The following is an 18,143-nucleotide window of genomic DNA, read 5'->3' on the forward strand; positions in this document are numbered from 1 at the left end:
CTTGAGTGCTATATATCTAGTTTTACTGCAAGCATTACAGCTGGAAACGTGATTGTGCAACCAAAGAGATAAAGCAGGGCTGAGCCAGCAATGTAACAGCATTTTGTGCTCCAATGCTGAAAGTAAGGCACAAAACAGAAGTCAAACATTAAAGCTCTTCTGCTCTGACAGCAAAGAGATTGTGAAAACATTAGGGGGGGCGGGGGGGGGGTGAAGAAAAGAAAACAAGGAACACATTTACAAGTGCTTTAGGGAAAGCTGTGTTAGTATTTAAATGGGTGCAGGGGTTCACTTCCAGACACTGTTATTTAAGAAAACCTTCTGGAAATATTGAAAAAACAAGTGTACAACCCTAAAAACAAGTGAGCAGCTTGTGTTCTGCACCCCAGCAGCCTGATCAACACATCTGAAGAGAAATCTCACCATAGTCCATAAGACTGAAGCTTGCACAGACGCTGACCATAGAACCATGTTCCTGGAACTGCTGGGAATGCCAGCATATCCCATGGGCAGCTGGGCCATCTGAAGGAGCCTCTCATCTTTCAGACTTTGCCTGGGTCCCATGAAGATAAGCTGAAGACAAGAAAAGGAGTAAAAAAAGCCACGCAAAACCGATCTGTTCAGCTATTGCCAAACTTCCTTTTCAGATTCAGCTCTGATGGAAGGAGTTACTCAGCTGCTCACTGTCAAACTAAGTCTGCACCCTCTTGATCTGCCCTAAGATCAATTTGCTTAATTCACTGCTATGTTTTGGCCAAAAAACTTCTGAGGTATTGACAGTCCACTTAATGAAACCTTCCATCAGAATCAGATTAGGGAACACTTACGAATGAGTGAAAAGTGTTGCACTTGAGTCAGCACTTAAGTCCCAAATGCACACAGATTAAGAGGACTCCCTGAGAGCAGCCCTGCAGAGAAGGACTTGGGGGTCCCGGGGGACGAGAAGCTGGACATGAGCCAGCAGTGTGCACTTGCCAGCCCAGATGGCCAACTGTGTTCTGGGCTGCATCAGCAGAATGGGGGCCAGCAGGTCAGGAAGGGATTGACTCCCTCTGCTCTGCCCTCACGAGCCCCCATCCAGAGCATTGCATTCAGGCCAGGGGCCCTCAGCACAAGAAAGATTCAGAGCTGTCCAAGGGGGGGTAGAAGAGGCAGTAAAGATGCTTAGCGTAGAGAGCTGGAGCAACTCTCCTACAAAGAGAGGCTGAAAGAGCCAAACTTGTTCAGCATGGGGAAGAAAAGGCTCTGGGGTGAACTCAGTGTAGCCTTCCACTGCTTAAAGGGAGATTACAAAGAGGAAGGAGATTGACTTTTTACATGGGTTGACAGCGATGCAACGAGGGAGAATGGCCTTAAACTAAGAGAGGGGAGATTTAGGTTGGGTATTAGGAGGAAATCTTTACTCACAGGGCAGTGAGGTCCTGGCTCAGACTGTCCAAAAAGCCATCCCTGGAGGCATCCAGGCCCTCCATGGGGTCCTGGGCAGCCTGATCCCAGAGAGGGGGTGGCCAAGGCCACAGCAGGGATTAATGGGCTTTAGGGTCCCTTTTAACTCCAGCCATTCTGTGATTCTATGGTCAAAGCCTCTGCCCACATAACTGCTCCAGCAGCAGGGACACAGACACACACAAGGCCACAGGCTGCAACAAGAGGTCATGCACTAAACCCATGAATTCAGAACTCTGTGATGCACTGGGAAACTGTTCTATCAAATATTAAGATGGGAAAAGTAATTCAAACAACTTACATGCTTGTTAGCACAGAGATAAGGACAATTACTATGAGGTAATGAAACACAACCAGACTAAAAGATTCCTCTTCAGTGCCAAACTCCTTTTTGAACCCAAAGGCCGAGATTCACAGCTGCTTGCCCTCAGGGGTCCAACGCAGACTAGAAGGAAGTCAAGCTGGAAGTACAGCAACATTTTGATTTATTAGTCAGTGTTCCATAAAAAAACATGGTGATCCATGGAGATGGACAGCATCCTGCCACAGGATGTACGGGGAAGCACAAGCTACAGCTTTAACATCTTTCAACAATTCAGTCTCTCCCATGAAGAGGCACACATGCACATTACTCCTGTTTCAAAGACTACCGCTACACCATTACTACATCAGACAGCAACAAAGTAAAATCATGCTGCTTCATGTGAAGAAATACAGCTGTGCTTATATCAAAAGTTTCAGCCCATTAACTTCTGAGTCTAGACTAAACACTTCTTTCACTCTTCCTAAAGGCACGTGCTAGGGAGTTTGCACATTTGGTCTCCAGTTTATTTGCAATACGCAAGAGGAGATTTGAGCTTTTAGATGCTTCAGTTTGTTTTGTTTACTTTCATACAGTGACTAATTGTCTTCACAGTCAGTACAGCTCTGTCCCTGACATTTATATGCCCTAAGAGGATGCACCCCATATGCCTGAAGGTTACCTGTTTGTTTAAGTATTATTCTCCAAACCGGATGGCTTTAGTTAAGTTCCTTCATGACCATTTATCAATTTACTGGATCCTAAAATGAAAACAGCATACACATTTCAAGGTGAAGAGTAACCTGAAAGCCTGCTAACCACATCATCAGTACAGCTCAGTGTAAGGACTGCTTTCTAAAAAGCACCGTTTAGTCAATAAGAAAAAGATTATGCCAGACTTTCTCCTCTACCCTCATTTTCTTCAGTGTAAGGGAGCGTTTTGCAACAGGGGTTAGTTTAACGTTACAGCACTCAGAGACAGAAGTGTAGTAAGTACTTCTTGACCTTCTCCTTCCTTAAGCACACCATCAGCTGTCTTTGTTTCCTCGCCTGTCCCCATTCATTTGTGGAGGCAGCACAATAAACCGACATTTGAAGCAAGTTTTTGTCTCACTGTGCGACTGGCTGCTTTAGCCTCTGCTTAACACAATTAACTGCTACAGTCAGTAACACAGCTATATTATAGTTAATGTAAGCAATAAAATGTGACAGATGAGTATTAGGTCAGGATATACAGTGTACTTAAGTCCTACAGTAAAGATGATATTGCTAAATGGAAGGGAAAAAAAGATCTCTCAGCTGAAGTAAATCACTTGCAGAAGCACAAGACGTGGCTCACTCAGTTTCCCTGCCCATCAGAGGCACAAACTCCTGCTGACACAAGTGTGCCTAACAAGTCCTCGGCAATCAGCACTTTGATATCAGGCCTAATTAAGCTCAGCTCAAAACTTTGTTTTTAATGAATGAAACTGCTCAGCACTGCAGATGTTGCCTGCGCCCGCTCTCACAGCCATCTATTCCACCTATCCAGCCTGTCTGTTGTGAAACAGAGGAAAGCTTTTAGCTCAACTGTTCTCTCTTCACCCTGACCCAATAACTGCCATTATTAAGCAGCAGCAGGCTGATCTCACAGGACTTCACAGCCCAGCCCTGGAGGAACAGAACAAAACTTAAGCGCAGAACCGCTGATACTTGCACACACTGCTCAGAAGGCCCCTCTGTGAGCAGAAGTTATATTAATCACAGCAATGCAAGCCCCCAGTCACTTTGTCCACACTGCACTCAGAACACAGTCATTAAAACCCCACATTCTGCTGCCACACAGCCCTTCAGTAAGAAGCCTCCAAGGGCTTGGAACGTTTCTACTACTACTGTAGTGTGCATTGCACAGCCATCCACAGGACACAAAGACCCTGTGAGACAGCACTTGCTGTCACATTACAAGGCTGAATGCTAAAGTGATGCTATAGAAAGGGCACAATTGACTGGGGAGTGACAGGCTGCTCCTGCATCCATACTCCCAACAAGCTCATCTGCAGCCCTGGGAGCCCCTTCTGCTCTCAGCTGTGCTGCTTGCTTAGTGCAAGGACCAGGACCTGTTCTAGGCCACTAAGAAATAGAAGAATCTAATCCCAAGTGTTACTTGCAAATTGGTCCCTCCAAAGCATCCATAGAGCATGCAGACTCAGAAATAACCTGCAGAAAGCTACACCAGCAGCTGTCCAAAGCCCATATTTTATATCATGTGCTAATCAAAGAATTGTCACTACTCAGCAAGAGCTGACAAGTAGCTACCAACTGAAGAAGAAAGTTTCACACCTCACTGAGGCAAAGATCTGTTACATAGCAAATATAACCCTGGTACAAGTGACAGACATTTGTGTAGGCATGGAAATAACCTCTCATCTAGATCAGGGTGGCCACAGTCTTTCTTGCTAAGAGAACACAAGGAGTTTCAGCAGAAATAGGCTGGGAGTAGTAGAGGGAACAGAGAGATGGAGCTGGTGGAACATCCCAGCCTCTACCTAAAAGAGAAGAGAGACAAAAATCTGAACAGCATGCTCAGGGGAAAAAAGCACATTTAGAAGAGGTTCCTCTTCAACACAGCAATAGCATATTTAGGCAACAGACAGAAGTAAAAAGGATGCTGCATATGCTGGCATTCCCATTCCTGTCCCTCAAGGTTTAGGTTTGGGACGAGCATGATGTAAAGGTTTTCACTGCTGACCTTGGGGCAGAGTAGAAAACAAACACCAAGTATACTTGCTGATAAAATACAAAGCACCCTGAACACAAATGAGATTTCGCTACCCAGGCAACACTCAGTACACCTGGAAGCCTGAAAGCAAGTTTCTGCATGAAGCTAGGAGGTTGAACCAAATCATCCTCAATTCTACTTTCCTGGCTGACCAAAGGACAAATGAGGCAATTAGGACATGGCACGGTAACCAAACAACCCTAAGTGACATCAGAAACACTGCTACTAGACACAAAGCAAGACGTAGAATGCTCCTTGTAAGGCTACATACCCATACTAATCACAGATACTATGACACTGAGAACCAAACCAAGTGTAGGCAATATCAAGAAGAAAAACTGTCAAACCAAGGGCTACCTCAGCCCACCTAAACACCTGTTGCCTGTATGTTTGTAAAAGCTGCTTTAAAACTTTTCTGCTGGCACTCTCAACTAATAAACCCCACCTTCAGCAAGGCAGGTTGGCTCACGTTCACCCAGCTTCTCCTTAGCCTGGAGCACACAAAAAGAAGGCTGCATCTTCCCAAAGCATCAAGTTGACATGTGCTATAACTGCTGAGAAATAATGATTAAGCAAGTTAAAGGGCAACATTAACTCCATAATAAGCGAGTATAAAACAGCCAGAAGTTCCTCACCTCTCTGGAAAAATCTGTTCTCTAGCAACCTTGCAATCACAGTTGAGAAACAGCCTGCTGTTACAGTGGAGCATGAAGGAGCTTGAACAAGATAATGCTTTCAGTAGCAAAAAGCTAATCTTAGTAGCCTAGGAAGTCATTTCTAGCTTTATAGGCTTTTTTTTTTTTTTTTAAATTAGAGGTAAGCAGACTTTCACATTATCTGCTTGTTTACAAATTCTAACTGAAAACAGGAAGCTAAGAATCCCTGATTCTGCCAAGGTAGGAAAGTATCAGTCAGAGAGCAGTGAGGCACTGGCACAGGTTGCCCAAGGAGGCTGTGGATGCCCCATCCCTGCAGGCATTCAAGGCCAGGCTGGATGTGGCTCTGGGCAGCCTGGGCTGCTGGTTGGTGACCTGCACACAGCAGGGGGTTGGAGCTGGATGAGCGCTGTGCTCCTTTGCAACCCAGGCCGTTCTAGGACTCCACTGTCTTCTGCTTCTACATGTGTGACCTACAGCCTTGCACATGCCAGAGGAGTAGCACCACTTCCCAGAAGCACCTGATTTTATTTCTCCATAACAAGCATCCAACACGCAGATATCTGATGCTCCAAATGGCTTTGTTTCACATAGCTTTTTGCCTCCTGTGTTTGAGATTTCTGCTCTCCAGTTTGATATCAATATTGTGATGCTGTGAACAAAGCCTATAGCTGAATACAAATCTGCATGCTGAGGAAGTCAGAAGTACTCCAAGGAATATGATAGTCACCCAGAATGTTTTCTTTCTTACCATAAATGAAGCAGAATCTTTGCTCTACTCAACCACAAACAAGCTTTCATTAAGAAAACAAAAAACTCAAGTCCATCAATGAAGTCTAATGCACATTTTAAAATAAGGTCCCAAAGCAGAACCAGAATTACCTAAGCAGTTCCAATAATGCATCTACGCCATACAGCATGGAAAGTTACAGAATCACTACAAGCCTTAGGTTTGTATCAAACATCAAATCCACATAAGCACAAGGTAATTCTCCAGCAGGATACCACAGCCAGGATGACCTTCCCTGCCTTCAGCCCATAAGCAGAAGCAAACAGATGCCAAGGACAAGCACAGATGCTACACTGCTTCTGCCTTCAGCAGCATGACTGGCACACTGCACCAGCCCCCCTTGCTGTGCAGTTGAAGGAGATGAACAAAAGAGTTCCAAAAAAGCCAAACAGATAATTTAACAACTGGAAACGTGCTTAAACATAGGAAATACTTAGAGAACTTTATTTAGCTTATCAAGAAGGTAGTGATTAAGAGGAACTTGGAGCAGTCAGAAATAGCCTGTATGAGAAACAAGGGTCTAAAAATGAAAGCCTCCCAGATTAACACAAAGAAACGTGCTTCAAATCTGAATTGCTAATAGTATAGAGTGATCCATCAATGAGGACAGCTTCCCAAAAGTTAAGGCAGAATCTATCACTGTAAACATGGATCAGAATTTCACATATTTTTCTGAAAATTTCTTCAAGCAGAACTACAGCATGTCTGTTCAGAAGGGGGTCCAGTGGTCCTCATTAACCTGGCAGCAAGGTGCTGTTGCGGGGTAGTTGGACTGGATGACCTTCAGGAGACCCTTCCAACTCAAAGGATTCTATGCTGAATTACTTCTCTAACATCAGGGCCAAAATCCTTCTGTTGCTAGAGGTCTCTGCCTCTAAGACATGCTTCCCTGGTATTCCTGTGTCAGCTTACACCATCTTTTCAAGGCCATGCTGGATGGGGCTGTGAGCAACCAGGTCCAGAGAGAGGTGACCCTGCCTATAGCAGGGGGCTGGAACCAGATGATTTTAAAGGCTCCTTCCAACCCAAACCACTCCATGATTCTATGATCTTATCATCTGAAAACAGCACACTGACACCACTAAATAGTGGATAAGTCTGCAGAGATGCAATCCCCTCAAGGGGATGGTTTGGTTTTCTATAGCACAGCTATGACCACATGCAGCTCTATACAAGCAGCTACCAGACCAGCCAACCAGCTCATTAAATACCCCAATGCTCTACTGAGGTGCTTGCTACTGCATTCAGCTTCTCCTTCACAACTCCCTCCAGTCCCATGTTCCACAAAGCATTTAATGGAACACTGCTCTGAAGGGACGTCAAATAAAAGCTTTAAAAAAATAAAAATAAAAAGACTGCGGATGCTTCCACTTCATCAAAAAGTCCACAGCCCTCTGTGAACAGATGATGTTAGGAGCAGATGTACACAACCAGATGATCTCTTCTTTACCAGCCATCTTGACCTGTCTGGCTTGATTTATATAAACTGCTTTTGCTCACTACAACACAGATTATGTAAATCTCAAGAAACCCTTCACCAAACAAGAACTGCCACACCACTTGCAGACAAGCAGCCTGCAGAACACAGCAGCACATCCTGGTGGGAGAACCACCTCCTGCCAAGGGAACACATTCCCCTTGACGTTAACACCAGGAACAGAAGAACGCCACTGCAATACTGCTAAGGCAGAGCAAGAACAAAAGAATCACAGAATCACCATAGAATAGCCAGGGTTGGAAGAGACCTCAAAGAACATGAGGCCCACCAACCTCCCCATTTCACAGCAGCCCAGGCTGCCCAGGGCCCCATCCAACCTGGCCTTCAACACCTCCAGGGATGGACGGGGCATCACAGCCTCTCTGGGCAGCTGTTCCAGCACCTCACCACTCTCACAGCACACAACTTCCCCCTGACATCCAACCTCAATCTGCCCTCCCTCAACTCCAAACCACTTCCCCTTGTCCTGCTGTTATCTCCCCTTTCAAAGAGTTGATTCCCCTCCTGTCTGTAGGCTCCCTTTAGGTACTGAAAGGCAACGAGGTCACCCCACAGCCTTCTTTTCTCCAGGCTGAACAAGCCCAGCTCCCTCAGCCTGTCTTTGTAAGGGAGGTGCTCCAGTCCCCTGATCATCCCTTTGGCTCTCCTCCAGACGCTGTCCAACAGCTCCCTGTCTTTCTTGTATTGGGTGCCCCAGACCTGGACACAGCACTCCAGATAGGGCATCACGAGGGCAGAGTAGAGGGAGACAATCGCCTCCCTGCCCAAAAGATGAAAGTTTTACCATATCAAAAAGAGAGGTCTCCGCAGCTCACCAGGTAGGCCAACTCCTTTGTTCATCATCATTCTCCCCATCTAATTTACAAGTCTCGCAGCTCCAGATGGGTTATGACGCTGATGAATGACTTCTATGTCATTTTTTTCCCCCTACTTTTTTAAAGCTACATGGTATCTCAAAACAACTTTTTAAAATTAGCTGTGAGGTCATTCTAACCGTTTAAATCAAGCGGGTATGACAAGAGCTGCAGTGCCAGGCTTCTGCATTTTACAGATCTCCGTTTCACTTCGAAGAGAGCAGATTTACGCCTTCTTAATTACACCGAACTCCAGATTGCATGCTTTTAATACAAGGCAGGTATTAATGCATGTATTTTTAACGCTGCCCAACAGATGCTTGCTATGTTCTGAGAATTTCTAGTTGCAAACACTGAGTCACCAAAGAAGAAAACAGAGTAAGTTTGTGTTACCCAGGCTGGATGTGGCTCTGGGCAGCCTGGCTGATGACCCTGCACATAGCAGGGGGTTGAAACTCAACGATCACTGTAATCCTTTTCAACCCAGGCCATTCTATCATTACTTACAGTTTAAAACACCTCACGGGAAAGGTAGCAATCGGCTTTAACGGCGTTAAACGGCTCTTCACACACCGAAAACGTAATTAGCGAAGTCACTCCATTACCCCCCGCCTGTCACGCTTCCATCACAACGCGTCTGGCGGAGGGGAACGGCGGCACTCCGCATCCGCGCTGCCCACAAAGGCACCGAGCGCACAGCTCAGCCCGCAGCCGGCCGCTTCGCACTGCAAGGACGAGATGCGCGTTTTCGGCAGCAGCCGGCTCTCAAATCCAAAACCCACACCGCACGAAGTTTATTTCATCTTCTCGGCGTTCCAACGCGCGGCGGGGAGGAGCGGGACATCGGGCAGAAGCGATAAGCGGAGATCGGTGCGTTTCCACACATTAAGATCACAGCCAAACCATCCCGTACTTCTGTTACTTTCAGCCGCAGCTGAAAACAGCGAAGCCACGGAGAGGAAAACGCTTCCAGCTGCGCACAAAAAGCCTCCGCGGCACAACAGCAGCCCCGATGCAATTAAAGACCCGAGGTGACACGGCGTTGCACCGCACCATTGTTAGCGGCGGGGCCGCGCAGCCCGGCTTACCCTCCATTTTCACGAGGGAAGCAGCTCGCACGGCTCTTCACGAGACTGAGTCGGACGCTTCGCCCTAATGGAGTTACTTCCACTGGAGCCTCGGAGCCCCTTCCCCTTCCCCCTCCCCGCTCTCCTCCTCCTCCTTCCCTCCCCATCAGGACGGCCCGACCGCAGCGCTCACCCCAGCACCACCAGCTCCCCGTACTTGACGGGCTCCTTGTTCGGGGCGCAGTGTTCCTCCTGGCTGGGGGAAAACATCGGGGCGACCGCCGCCGAGACCACCCAGCGCCGGGTGCAGCTCCCGAGCGGGTTCCGCGCTGCGCCCCGCACTGAGCCGGCAGTCGCGCGACCGCGGACACTACACTCCGAGGGTCGTACCAAGTGCTGGCGGCGGGGGGGGTGGGTAGGAGGAGCCAAGCGGCGCCCTCGCGCCCCGCTCTCGTTCACCGCCTGCGGAGGGGGCGCCCCCCGCCAGCACCACCCCTTCGCCTCGCCGCGCCCCCCCCCCCTCCTCCGGCCGCGAGTGGTACGGCCCGGCTCTGTTATGTAAACATAGAGTAAAGGGGACGGGGCCGCTCTTAAAGGGGCCGCGCTGAGAGTTAGCGGGGGCGGGGCTGCGTGGGGAGGTGGGACTGCGTCTCTAAGTAGGGGGTGTCCAGAGTCAGTGTGGCGTGGAGGGAGCTGGTTTGGAGCTCAGGTGGCAGTAAACCCAGACTTTCTGTGGGCTCACACCTCAGCTGCACCCAGCAGCGCGGCCTTCCTTCAGTTCCCTCCAAACCCAGCAGGAATCAGCCCTCAAATGGTATTCGCTCAGCCAGGCTCGAGCTCTCTGCTCCAGGAGCAAGGAAAAGTCATTGTGGTCTTCACCCAGAACCTTCCCTGAGCACAGAGCAGGAGTGGGCCCGGCTTCTCCTGCCCAGAGCTTTCCCATGGCTGAAATCACATTTAGCTATTAATTTTCACAGTGATGCTATTTTTCTGCCATCCCTGGTGAAGAGGTGAAATGGAAAAAGCCAGCCAATCTCACAGGGCTGCAGAATGGAGATCTTCCCAGGGGCTGTGCGAAGAAGACAAGGTTTTATTAAAGACAGAGAGCTGAATTATTACGGATTTATCTTCTTTATTGCCCTAACAAAATAGAAAAGAAAGCTGAGCTGTAAGTCACTGTCGAAGAAAACAAATACAGCCTGGAAAACAGTGAGAAAAACAAACCTCCTGGCTGCATCCTCTTTAAGTTCTCCCCCTTCTCCCCCCGAATGCAAGTCCTTCGCTTTGCTTTTGCACGGCATAAACAAACTTAAATTGTCTTCCAAGAGGTGCTCCGACAGTTCTTAGCTCAGGTTTCCTGTAAGCCCCAAAGCCCTGGATCAGGTTGGGTTTATGGCATTTTCTGCTTCCCAACAACTGCCTCGTGGGAATGGAGGAAGGACCTTGAAGGTCTGGTTTAGTCTGTGTTCTTTCTTGTTTTCTAGCACCTTTTGGAGACTTTATTACTGAAGCACTGGTTTTCTCCCTGCATCTCCCAAGGACCTACTGCTCCCAGCACCAAAAACCTGCTTTTAATTTGCTGGTGAGAGCAATGAAGCAGAGATGGAGCAAGGAGCTGCCCCCCGGCTCCACATCCCCCACAGTCACAGCCACAGCACTGATGCTTCCTACAGCCCCAAACATTCCTCTTCGCAACGGGAGCGGAAAAAAAAGGAGCTGCATTTCTCCCCAGATCTATTGAAATAATGGAGAAATGTATCTACAGCCACGTTTGCACAGGGAGGTGGTGGAGTCATCGTCCCTGGAGGTGTTCAAGTGCCATAGAAATGTGGCACTGGGGGACATGGTCTGTGGGCATGGTGGGGGTCAGCTGGGGTTGGGGATCTTGGAGGTCTTGTCCAACCTTAGTGATTCTATTATGTTTAAGTTGAATATATCTTGTTCTCTCGCCTTCAGAATGTCTCCACGTGGCAGCTTTTTTGGGGAGCATCCTCCAGTTTTATTACAGCAGCTTTCTGGCCAAGGTGCATCTTTCAGCAGGAATATCCAGCAAAGCCAGGAAGGCATTAAAATCAGTGTCCGAAGAAGAATCCCAAACACGAAGAAATAGTGCATACCCATTTGTTTTTAAAATGTAATAAAAAAAAAAATATTTTAAATACAGGAAGATTAATAAGGCTGTAATTCAGCAAAGTGCTTGCAGATGTGCTGGGCTCAGAGTAAGTGCTTCAGCGCTTTCATGATTCGGGGCTTAGGGACTGAGCTTGAAATGTAGAAAAAGTACTGAAAGACATAATTTGCTGTCGTACCTGTGGCTTGTGTTGCACACGAAGCTGACAGGACACACATCAGGTCTGGTGATATACTGGTGCGCAGGTTTCCATTGCATTCCTTTGCAACACCATGCTGTGCAATGGTCCTTGATTCACAGAAACACCAAGAATTTAGAAAGGGAAATGACATGAGGAAAAAAGTGGAAGAGTGAAAAGCATGACACGATTTCAAGTCTCGCAGCAGCAGCTTAAGAATGAGTTACAGGCTTGGGATTAACACAGAGCAGTCCTCGCTAAAGGCCCTACCAGGTTTTAACAAAGCAAGGTAGTGAAGCAGCAGAGTTGAAAAAGCAGCTATCAAATAACTGTATCTAAGCAGGGAAAAGAGAATAAAGCATAAGCAGCATCGAATACAAAACCACAACAAGAAAAGCTGAAAGGATGTTACAGAAATGCTTGCCAAAGGCAAAGGATTTTAAAGAGATTCAGATATGACAACATTGAACAAGTCAATATGGATTCATAGGGATGCATCTGATGAGCCTGATACACTGGGGAGAAGGCAACAGCATCTTTTGCAGACAGAAGTCAAAGTTTATAGCATGTTCACACCCTCTGAAGCAGCCAATGAACATGATCACATATCAGGATCTCATCTGAATTTTGCCACATAAAAGCTCTGAAAGAAATAAAAGTAGTGTGAAAAAGGAACAAAGTATGTCATGGCTTAGCAGCTGGCTGCAAGAGAACTGGGAGGCTTGAAGCTCTTCTTTTTGTGGTGAGGAGAGGTCACTGCTGGGACATGGTGGTGCTCTGGGGGACCTTGGCCAGGCAGCTCGCTGGTAATGGAAAACTTTGCTGAGAAGCCAAAAATTTTAAGCTGACTGCAAAGAGTCAGCAGAAGACCTAGCAAGAAAATGTCCAGCTAAAGTACATAGAGAAGATGACCTTAGCCATATCTACCTAATGACTGGCTCTAATTGAGCTATTATCATTCAGGAAAGACATCCTGAGACTTTACAGTCACTATAGGTCCTTCTCTTGTAGTGTTGGCCCAGAGATCAACAGAAGTCTAAAAGGTGAATAAAATGTGCAAAGGAGCCCTTGTACTTAAAACGTGTCTCTTCTTCCAATGTCACAGGTACTCCTAGGAAAACCTGTTCTGTCTCTGGACGGATGGTCATCATCCTTCTCTGTGGGGTAAAGCCAAGGGCATTGCTCTGCTCTGTGCTCACCAGCTCTCCCATCTTCCCTTCAGTGAACAGGGACACCTTCAGCTCCATCAGGTGCTCAGAGCCCCATCCAGCCTGACCTTAGGTGTCTGCAGGGATGGAGCACCACCACCTCTCCCAGCAATGATGCTCCACACTCGGGGAGGCCGGAGGAGCAGCCATGTCCACATCTACGGAGCTACGTTCAACCAGCCCATAAATCAAATGGACCTCACGCAATGGACGTGAGGAGAATCCCAAATCAGTGCAGGACGTAAAGCTGGGATGCAATGGGAACTCTGTTGTCTCATAGCAGCAAACCTCAGACCCAAACCTTGCTCAGTTTGCAGCCACTTAGGGATTTCACCCACCAGCAATGCAAGAACACCCACAGAGCCACTTAAAACTGAAGACCATTTTCACATATTTCTGCTACAGAGAATGAAATGCGATTTAGAAATTACTGCATATTAAAAAGGAGCAGTCCCCCAGCTGCTGTTCCTACTTCAGATATCCAGCTGCAGATATCCAGCATCCTGCAAAGCTCCAGCATAATCCCACGAGTGTCACTCTGCAGCAGGGTGCAGCTCCCACACCCTTCTTTCCCTGCATAGTTTTGTCATGCTGCTACGTGCACATGGTCTTAGAGGAAAAGGGGAGCAGCATTTGGCTGAGAACAGTAGGATCTATGGGCTAATAACTACTCAGGAGTTCAGATTTCCCTGGCAGTAAGAAGTCACAGTTAATGTTTTCTCCCCTCGTTAAGGGAAAGAGAGCTGGGTCGTAGCTGGGTATGTTAAAAGCAGCATTTGGTCTGCAAAGTATATACATCAGTAAGGTCTTATAACTACCTCCTAGCATCTGATATTCTTTTCATTACTGTCATTCAGTAAGCGAGCGCATTGCCAGGCCTCCAGGCTGCCTTCAGCCTAGTTAGGGCTGACCTTGGCAAAAGGCTGGAAACCCCAAAACCTTGACATCCCAGCATGAGGAAAAAAAAAGAAAAAAAAAAGAAGCAAAAAAAAACAAACAAAACTCCACCGAAACCAAACAACAGGCGGGCACAGATGTCAGGAAGATGCAGCAAAAGGAACAATGTCCTGCAACATCCTGTTGGGTCGCTGTGCGAGTGCAACCCCCAGCACTGCCTTCCTCCCAGCCGTGAGAAGCCTGTGTGCTTGTGGATGCTCTCCTCTCCCACGCCTGCACGCTGTGGGCAATTATGAAGTCGTTAGCTCTGTAAGCTGAAAGGATCGCTGTTGTCAGGATCGGCTGAGACGCCGGTTCACTTGTCGTTATTATGGGCACTTTAGCAGATGGATGGCCAAAACTGTATTTGCAGCAATGAGGTAATGACTGAGAAATGCAATTCTGGTAGCCCCCTGATTGCTGATGGCTTTCACTGGCATCATTAGGAGATGAAGATGCTTCGTACCTCAGCAGACAATGCCTTCCTTTAACAAAGCAGCTGAGTTATTTCAGGGAAGGGTGAGAATTCCTCACCTTTGGGTCTGCAGAGTAGCAGAGAGTTGCCAGTCACGTTAAGCTGGGGAAGATGTTGTACAAGAACTACGGAAGAAGCTCTGAAATGACCACAAAACTTTCTTCTTTTTTTTTTTTTCTTTCTGTCATTAAGGGACACAAAATAGGTGAAAATAAAAAGCTGGTGAGGGGTCTGGAACACAGGCCATATGAGGAGAGGCTGAAGGAGCTGGGAATGTTCAGCCTGGAGAAGAGGAGGCTCAGGGGAGACCTTATTGCTCTCTATAACTTCCTGAAGGGAGGTTGTAGTGAGCTGGGGGTCGGCCTCTTCTCTCGTGTCATTAGTGATAGGACCAGGGGGAATGGTTTCAAGCTACGGCAGGGGAGATTCAGGCTGGACATGAGGAAGTATTACTTTTCAGAAAGGGTGGTCAGGCACTGGAATGGACTGCCCAGGGAGGTGGTGGAATCACCGACCCTGGGGGTGTTCAAGGAAAGGCTGGATGTTGTGTTGAGGGACATGGTTTAGTAGGAGCTATTGGGAATAGGTGAACGGTTGGACTGGGTGATCTTTTAGGTCTTTTCCAACCTTAGTGATTCTATGATTCTATGATTCTATGAAAAGAGGCTTTGAGTGGAAAGAAAATCAACATGGATTCAATTAGTCATATACAGCATACATTCAACCAAAGAAACCAAAAATATGTTATAGAAGGAAGAACAGGCAACCACTTGGCTAGCTTAGTGGGCATGATGGTGATAGGTTGATGGTTGGACGAGGTGATCTTAGAGGCCTTTTCCAACCTTATGGATTCTATGACTCTACAATAAAAATCATCATCTACCTTTTGGAATGAAGAATACCCCATTTCAGATGGTTTAGTCAAAATAAAGAGTCCAGTCATAGAATCATAGAATCAAAGAATGGCTTGGGTTGGAAGGGACCTCAAGGATCATCAATCTGGCTAATACTAGACCAGGCTGTCCATCCGGCCTAGCCTTGAACACCTCCAGGGATGGGACATCCAGTCATTTTTTCATGAAAGGAAAAGCACTTGTATCAATCTGGATAGTGAGGGCCATGGACAACTCCCATGGGAAGGATGAGGTCTGACTGCTCCAGGCAGCTGACTGAATAATAAAAACATAGAAACATACAACCATTAAGGTTGGAAAGGATCTCCAAGATCCCACGTCCAACCCTGCCCACCCCCACCGTGCCCACTGCCTATGTCTCAGTGCCACATTCCCACAGCTCCTGAACACCCCAAGGGACGGTGACCCCACCACTCCCTGGCAGCTGTGCCACTGCATCACCACTTTTTCAGAGAATAAATGTTTTCTAATATCCAACCTTGTGCAACTTAAAACCATTACCTCTTGTCCAACTGTACAGCAAAACACCCAAAAATGCCTCCAGGAAAACACACACAGACCATTTTCTTATCCTGCAAGCTGTGAAACCCTCTGCTCCCCGGCACATGACGGAGCTGTCGATAGGAACACACTGACATCTTCCCAAGGAAGAACAGGATGTGACAGCCCTGCAGGAGTTACGCAGCGTGGTTGGTGTGGTGTTGGGAACAGATGGGAGCAAAGCCACAGGGAGCCGCTTTGCTCCGGAGTTGGCCCAATGTGTGAACCAGCAGTGGGCTGGACCCAAGGCTGCCCCATCTGCAACAGCCAAAACCTCGCTGAGCTGCTGCCTGCTGCCCCTGTACATCTTCACTCTTGCCCGTCAATAACTTCAGGATGCAAATGGGGCATATGGAGGCTGGAGACAGCAAAACAAAGGCAGGGGCCACGGGCAATTCACAGGATCAGAAACAGCAAGAGGTTCTCATTATGCAGAGGTCGCTGGCTGAGTGCGGTGCTACATTTAAATATTTCAGTGCGTGCTCGCCTGCATCCTCCCTGCAATGCCTGTGTGTGTATGTGCGTGCAGGCAGGAGCTCCTCCGGGTTGCAGCAGTGTTTTGGGCGAGATAAGGAACAAACAGAACAAGTGCAGATGCCCCCACATAGCACCGCATGAAAACTTTAAAGCAGACCCGAGAATCTTGGGAGCTCACGGCTTCTTTCCTCCCTGTGCTTGCTTACTGATGCTTTGAGCCCTGCGTAGCAAAGATAAATGCTTCTGCATCCCCAAAGCCACGTGGGATCCATGCTGGCACCAATAGATGCTGGCCACAGGTGTTGTCCCACAAGGGTCCATCTTGGGACCGGCGCTCTTTGACAGCTTTATAAGTTACGTGGACAGTGGGATTGAGTGCACCCTCAGCAAGCTTGCAGACAGCACCAAGCTGAGCAGTGCAGTTGGTACAGCAGAAGGAAGGGATGTCCCTGGACAGGCTCTAAAAATGGGCCCACAGGAACTTAATCAAGGCCAAGCATGAGGCGTTACACTTGGGTCAGGGCGATACCAGCCATGAGCACAGATTGGAACAAGGCACCCTACCCCTGGAGATGCCCAAGGCCAGGCTGGGTGGGCCATGGGCAGCCTAATCTGGTGGGGGCAACCAGCCCATGACAGGGGGTGGCTCTGAGGTCCTTTCTAACCCAAGCCATTCTGTGATTCTATGGTTCTGATACACCCACAGTATGCTCTGGCTGTCACCTCCACCATCATCTCCACTGCACCCCCAGGACACGGCTGGCACAGGCAGGGCAGAGGGGACAACGTTGGGCATTTTTTCCCTCCTACTCCTCCTCTTTGTGAGCATGCAGCAGTGAGAGGGGACATTGTCAGCCTGCTCGTAGGCAGCACAAAGCGGTGGCTGTGCCGGCCTCCTTATAAAAATTCAAGGCTGTCCTCCTTTTTCCTGGAGGTTGCAGTGTTTTTGCACACACGTGCCTTTGTTGTGCCCACACCCTGTCCCAAAGCCCCCACAGTCAGATCAGTTCTTGCTACCAACCTGGAAAACTGCCAATTTGGATGTAATCGATCAAAACCAGGACAATTTGGGAGAAAGTTTGGAAATGCATTTCTGAACAAACGAACAAAAACATAAAAATATCAGTTCTTTCTCCAGCAATTCTGCCAGTTGAAAACTTCAGCTGGAAGCACTGGCAGCCCAGTTTTTCCCCAGATCAGCGCCTCGAAGCCTATCTTTGCTGTGAGCATGGCAAAAGGGCACGATTCTGGGTTTCCCAGGAAACTACTTCACAGGTGAGATCAGGAGATTTTTGTTTTTGTATATTTTCCATGGCCACTGAGGTCCCTAGGCTGGAACTTGTGATTTTTCCCAAGTGCAGGATGGGTGCCCATTGGTACGGCTGGTAAGTATGGAGCTGGGCTTTATCCCTAGCCACAAGCAGGATTAAGGCCCAAGAGCTCCTTCCTGCCAAAAACTGGGAGAATAATCCTGTCATAACCTATTAATATGGAGCTGTGCTGGCACTTGGCAGCAAACCACCAAACCCACAAAGTTGTGTTTAATTTGCTGTTATAGGACAGGCTGAGTCTTCTTCACTCAATTATCCTGAGCTGATCTTTCAGCAACCGCCCTGGAGAAAAGCCACCGTGCAGCTTCTCCATCCCCACATCTCCATCCTGGGTTCACCCAGATGCCTCAGAACCCCGGTCCCCAGTTTGCAGTGGCCCCACGTGCATAGCAGAGCGGCAAGGGCAAGCAGGAATAACCCCAAGAAGACAGGCTGGGGAGATTATTTTGCTTCTTGCAGGTTTTCTTTCATAGAATCATAGAATTGTTTGAGTTGGTAAAGACCCTTAAAGACCATTTGGTCCAACCCCCCTGCAATGAACAGGGACATCTACAGCTCCATCAGGTGCTCAGAGTCCCATCCA

The 18,143-nt window shown here is 47.9% G+C and overlaps 1 protein-coding gene across 1 annotated transcript in view; it reads right to left on the minus strand.

Moving 5' to 3' along the window:
- PELI2 (pellino E3 ubiquitin protein ligase family member 2) overlaps positions 1-9,700 on the minus strand; it is a 65,317-nt gene extending 55,617 nt beyond the window's left edge. Inside the window, exon 1 of the mRNA XM_042869451.1 lies at positions 9,564-9,700. Within this exon, the coding sequence (XP_042725385.1) occupies positions 9,564-9,640 (77 nt within the window). The 5' untranslated portion in view covers positions 9,641-9,700. The remainder of the gene's footprint in view (positions 1-9,563) is intronic.
- Between the last annotated feature and the right edge of the window lie 8,443 nt (positions 9,701-18,143).

This window comes from Lagopus leucura, unplaced genomic scaffold, assembly GCF_019238085.1.
Source record: "Lagopus leucura isolate 7727_CA_CO unplaced genomic scaffold, USGS_WTPT01 Super-Scaffold_1, whole genome shotgun sequence".
Taxonomy (NCBI): Eukaryota; Metazoa; Chordata; class Aves; order Galliformes; family Phasianidae; genus Lagopus; species Lagopus leucura.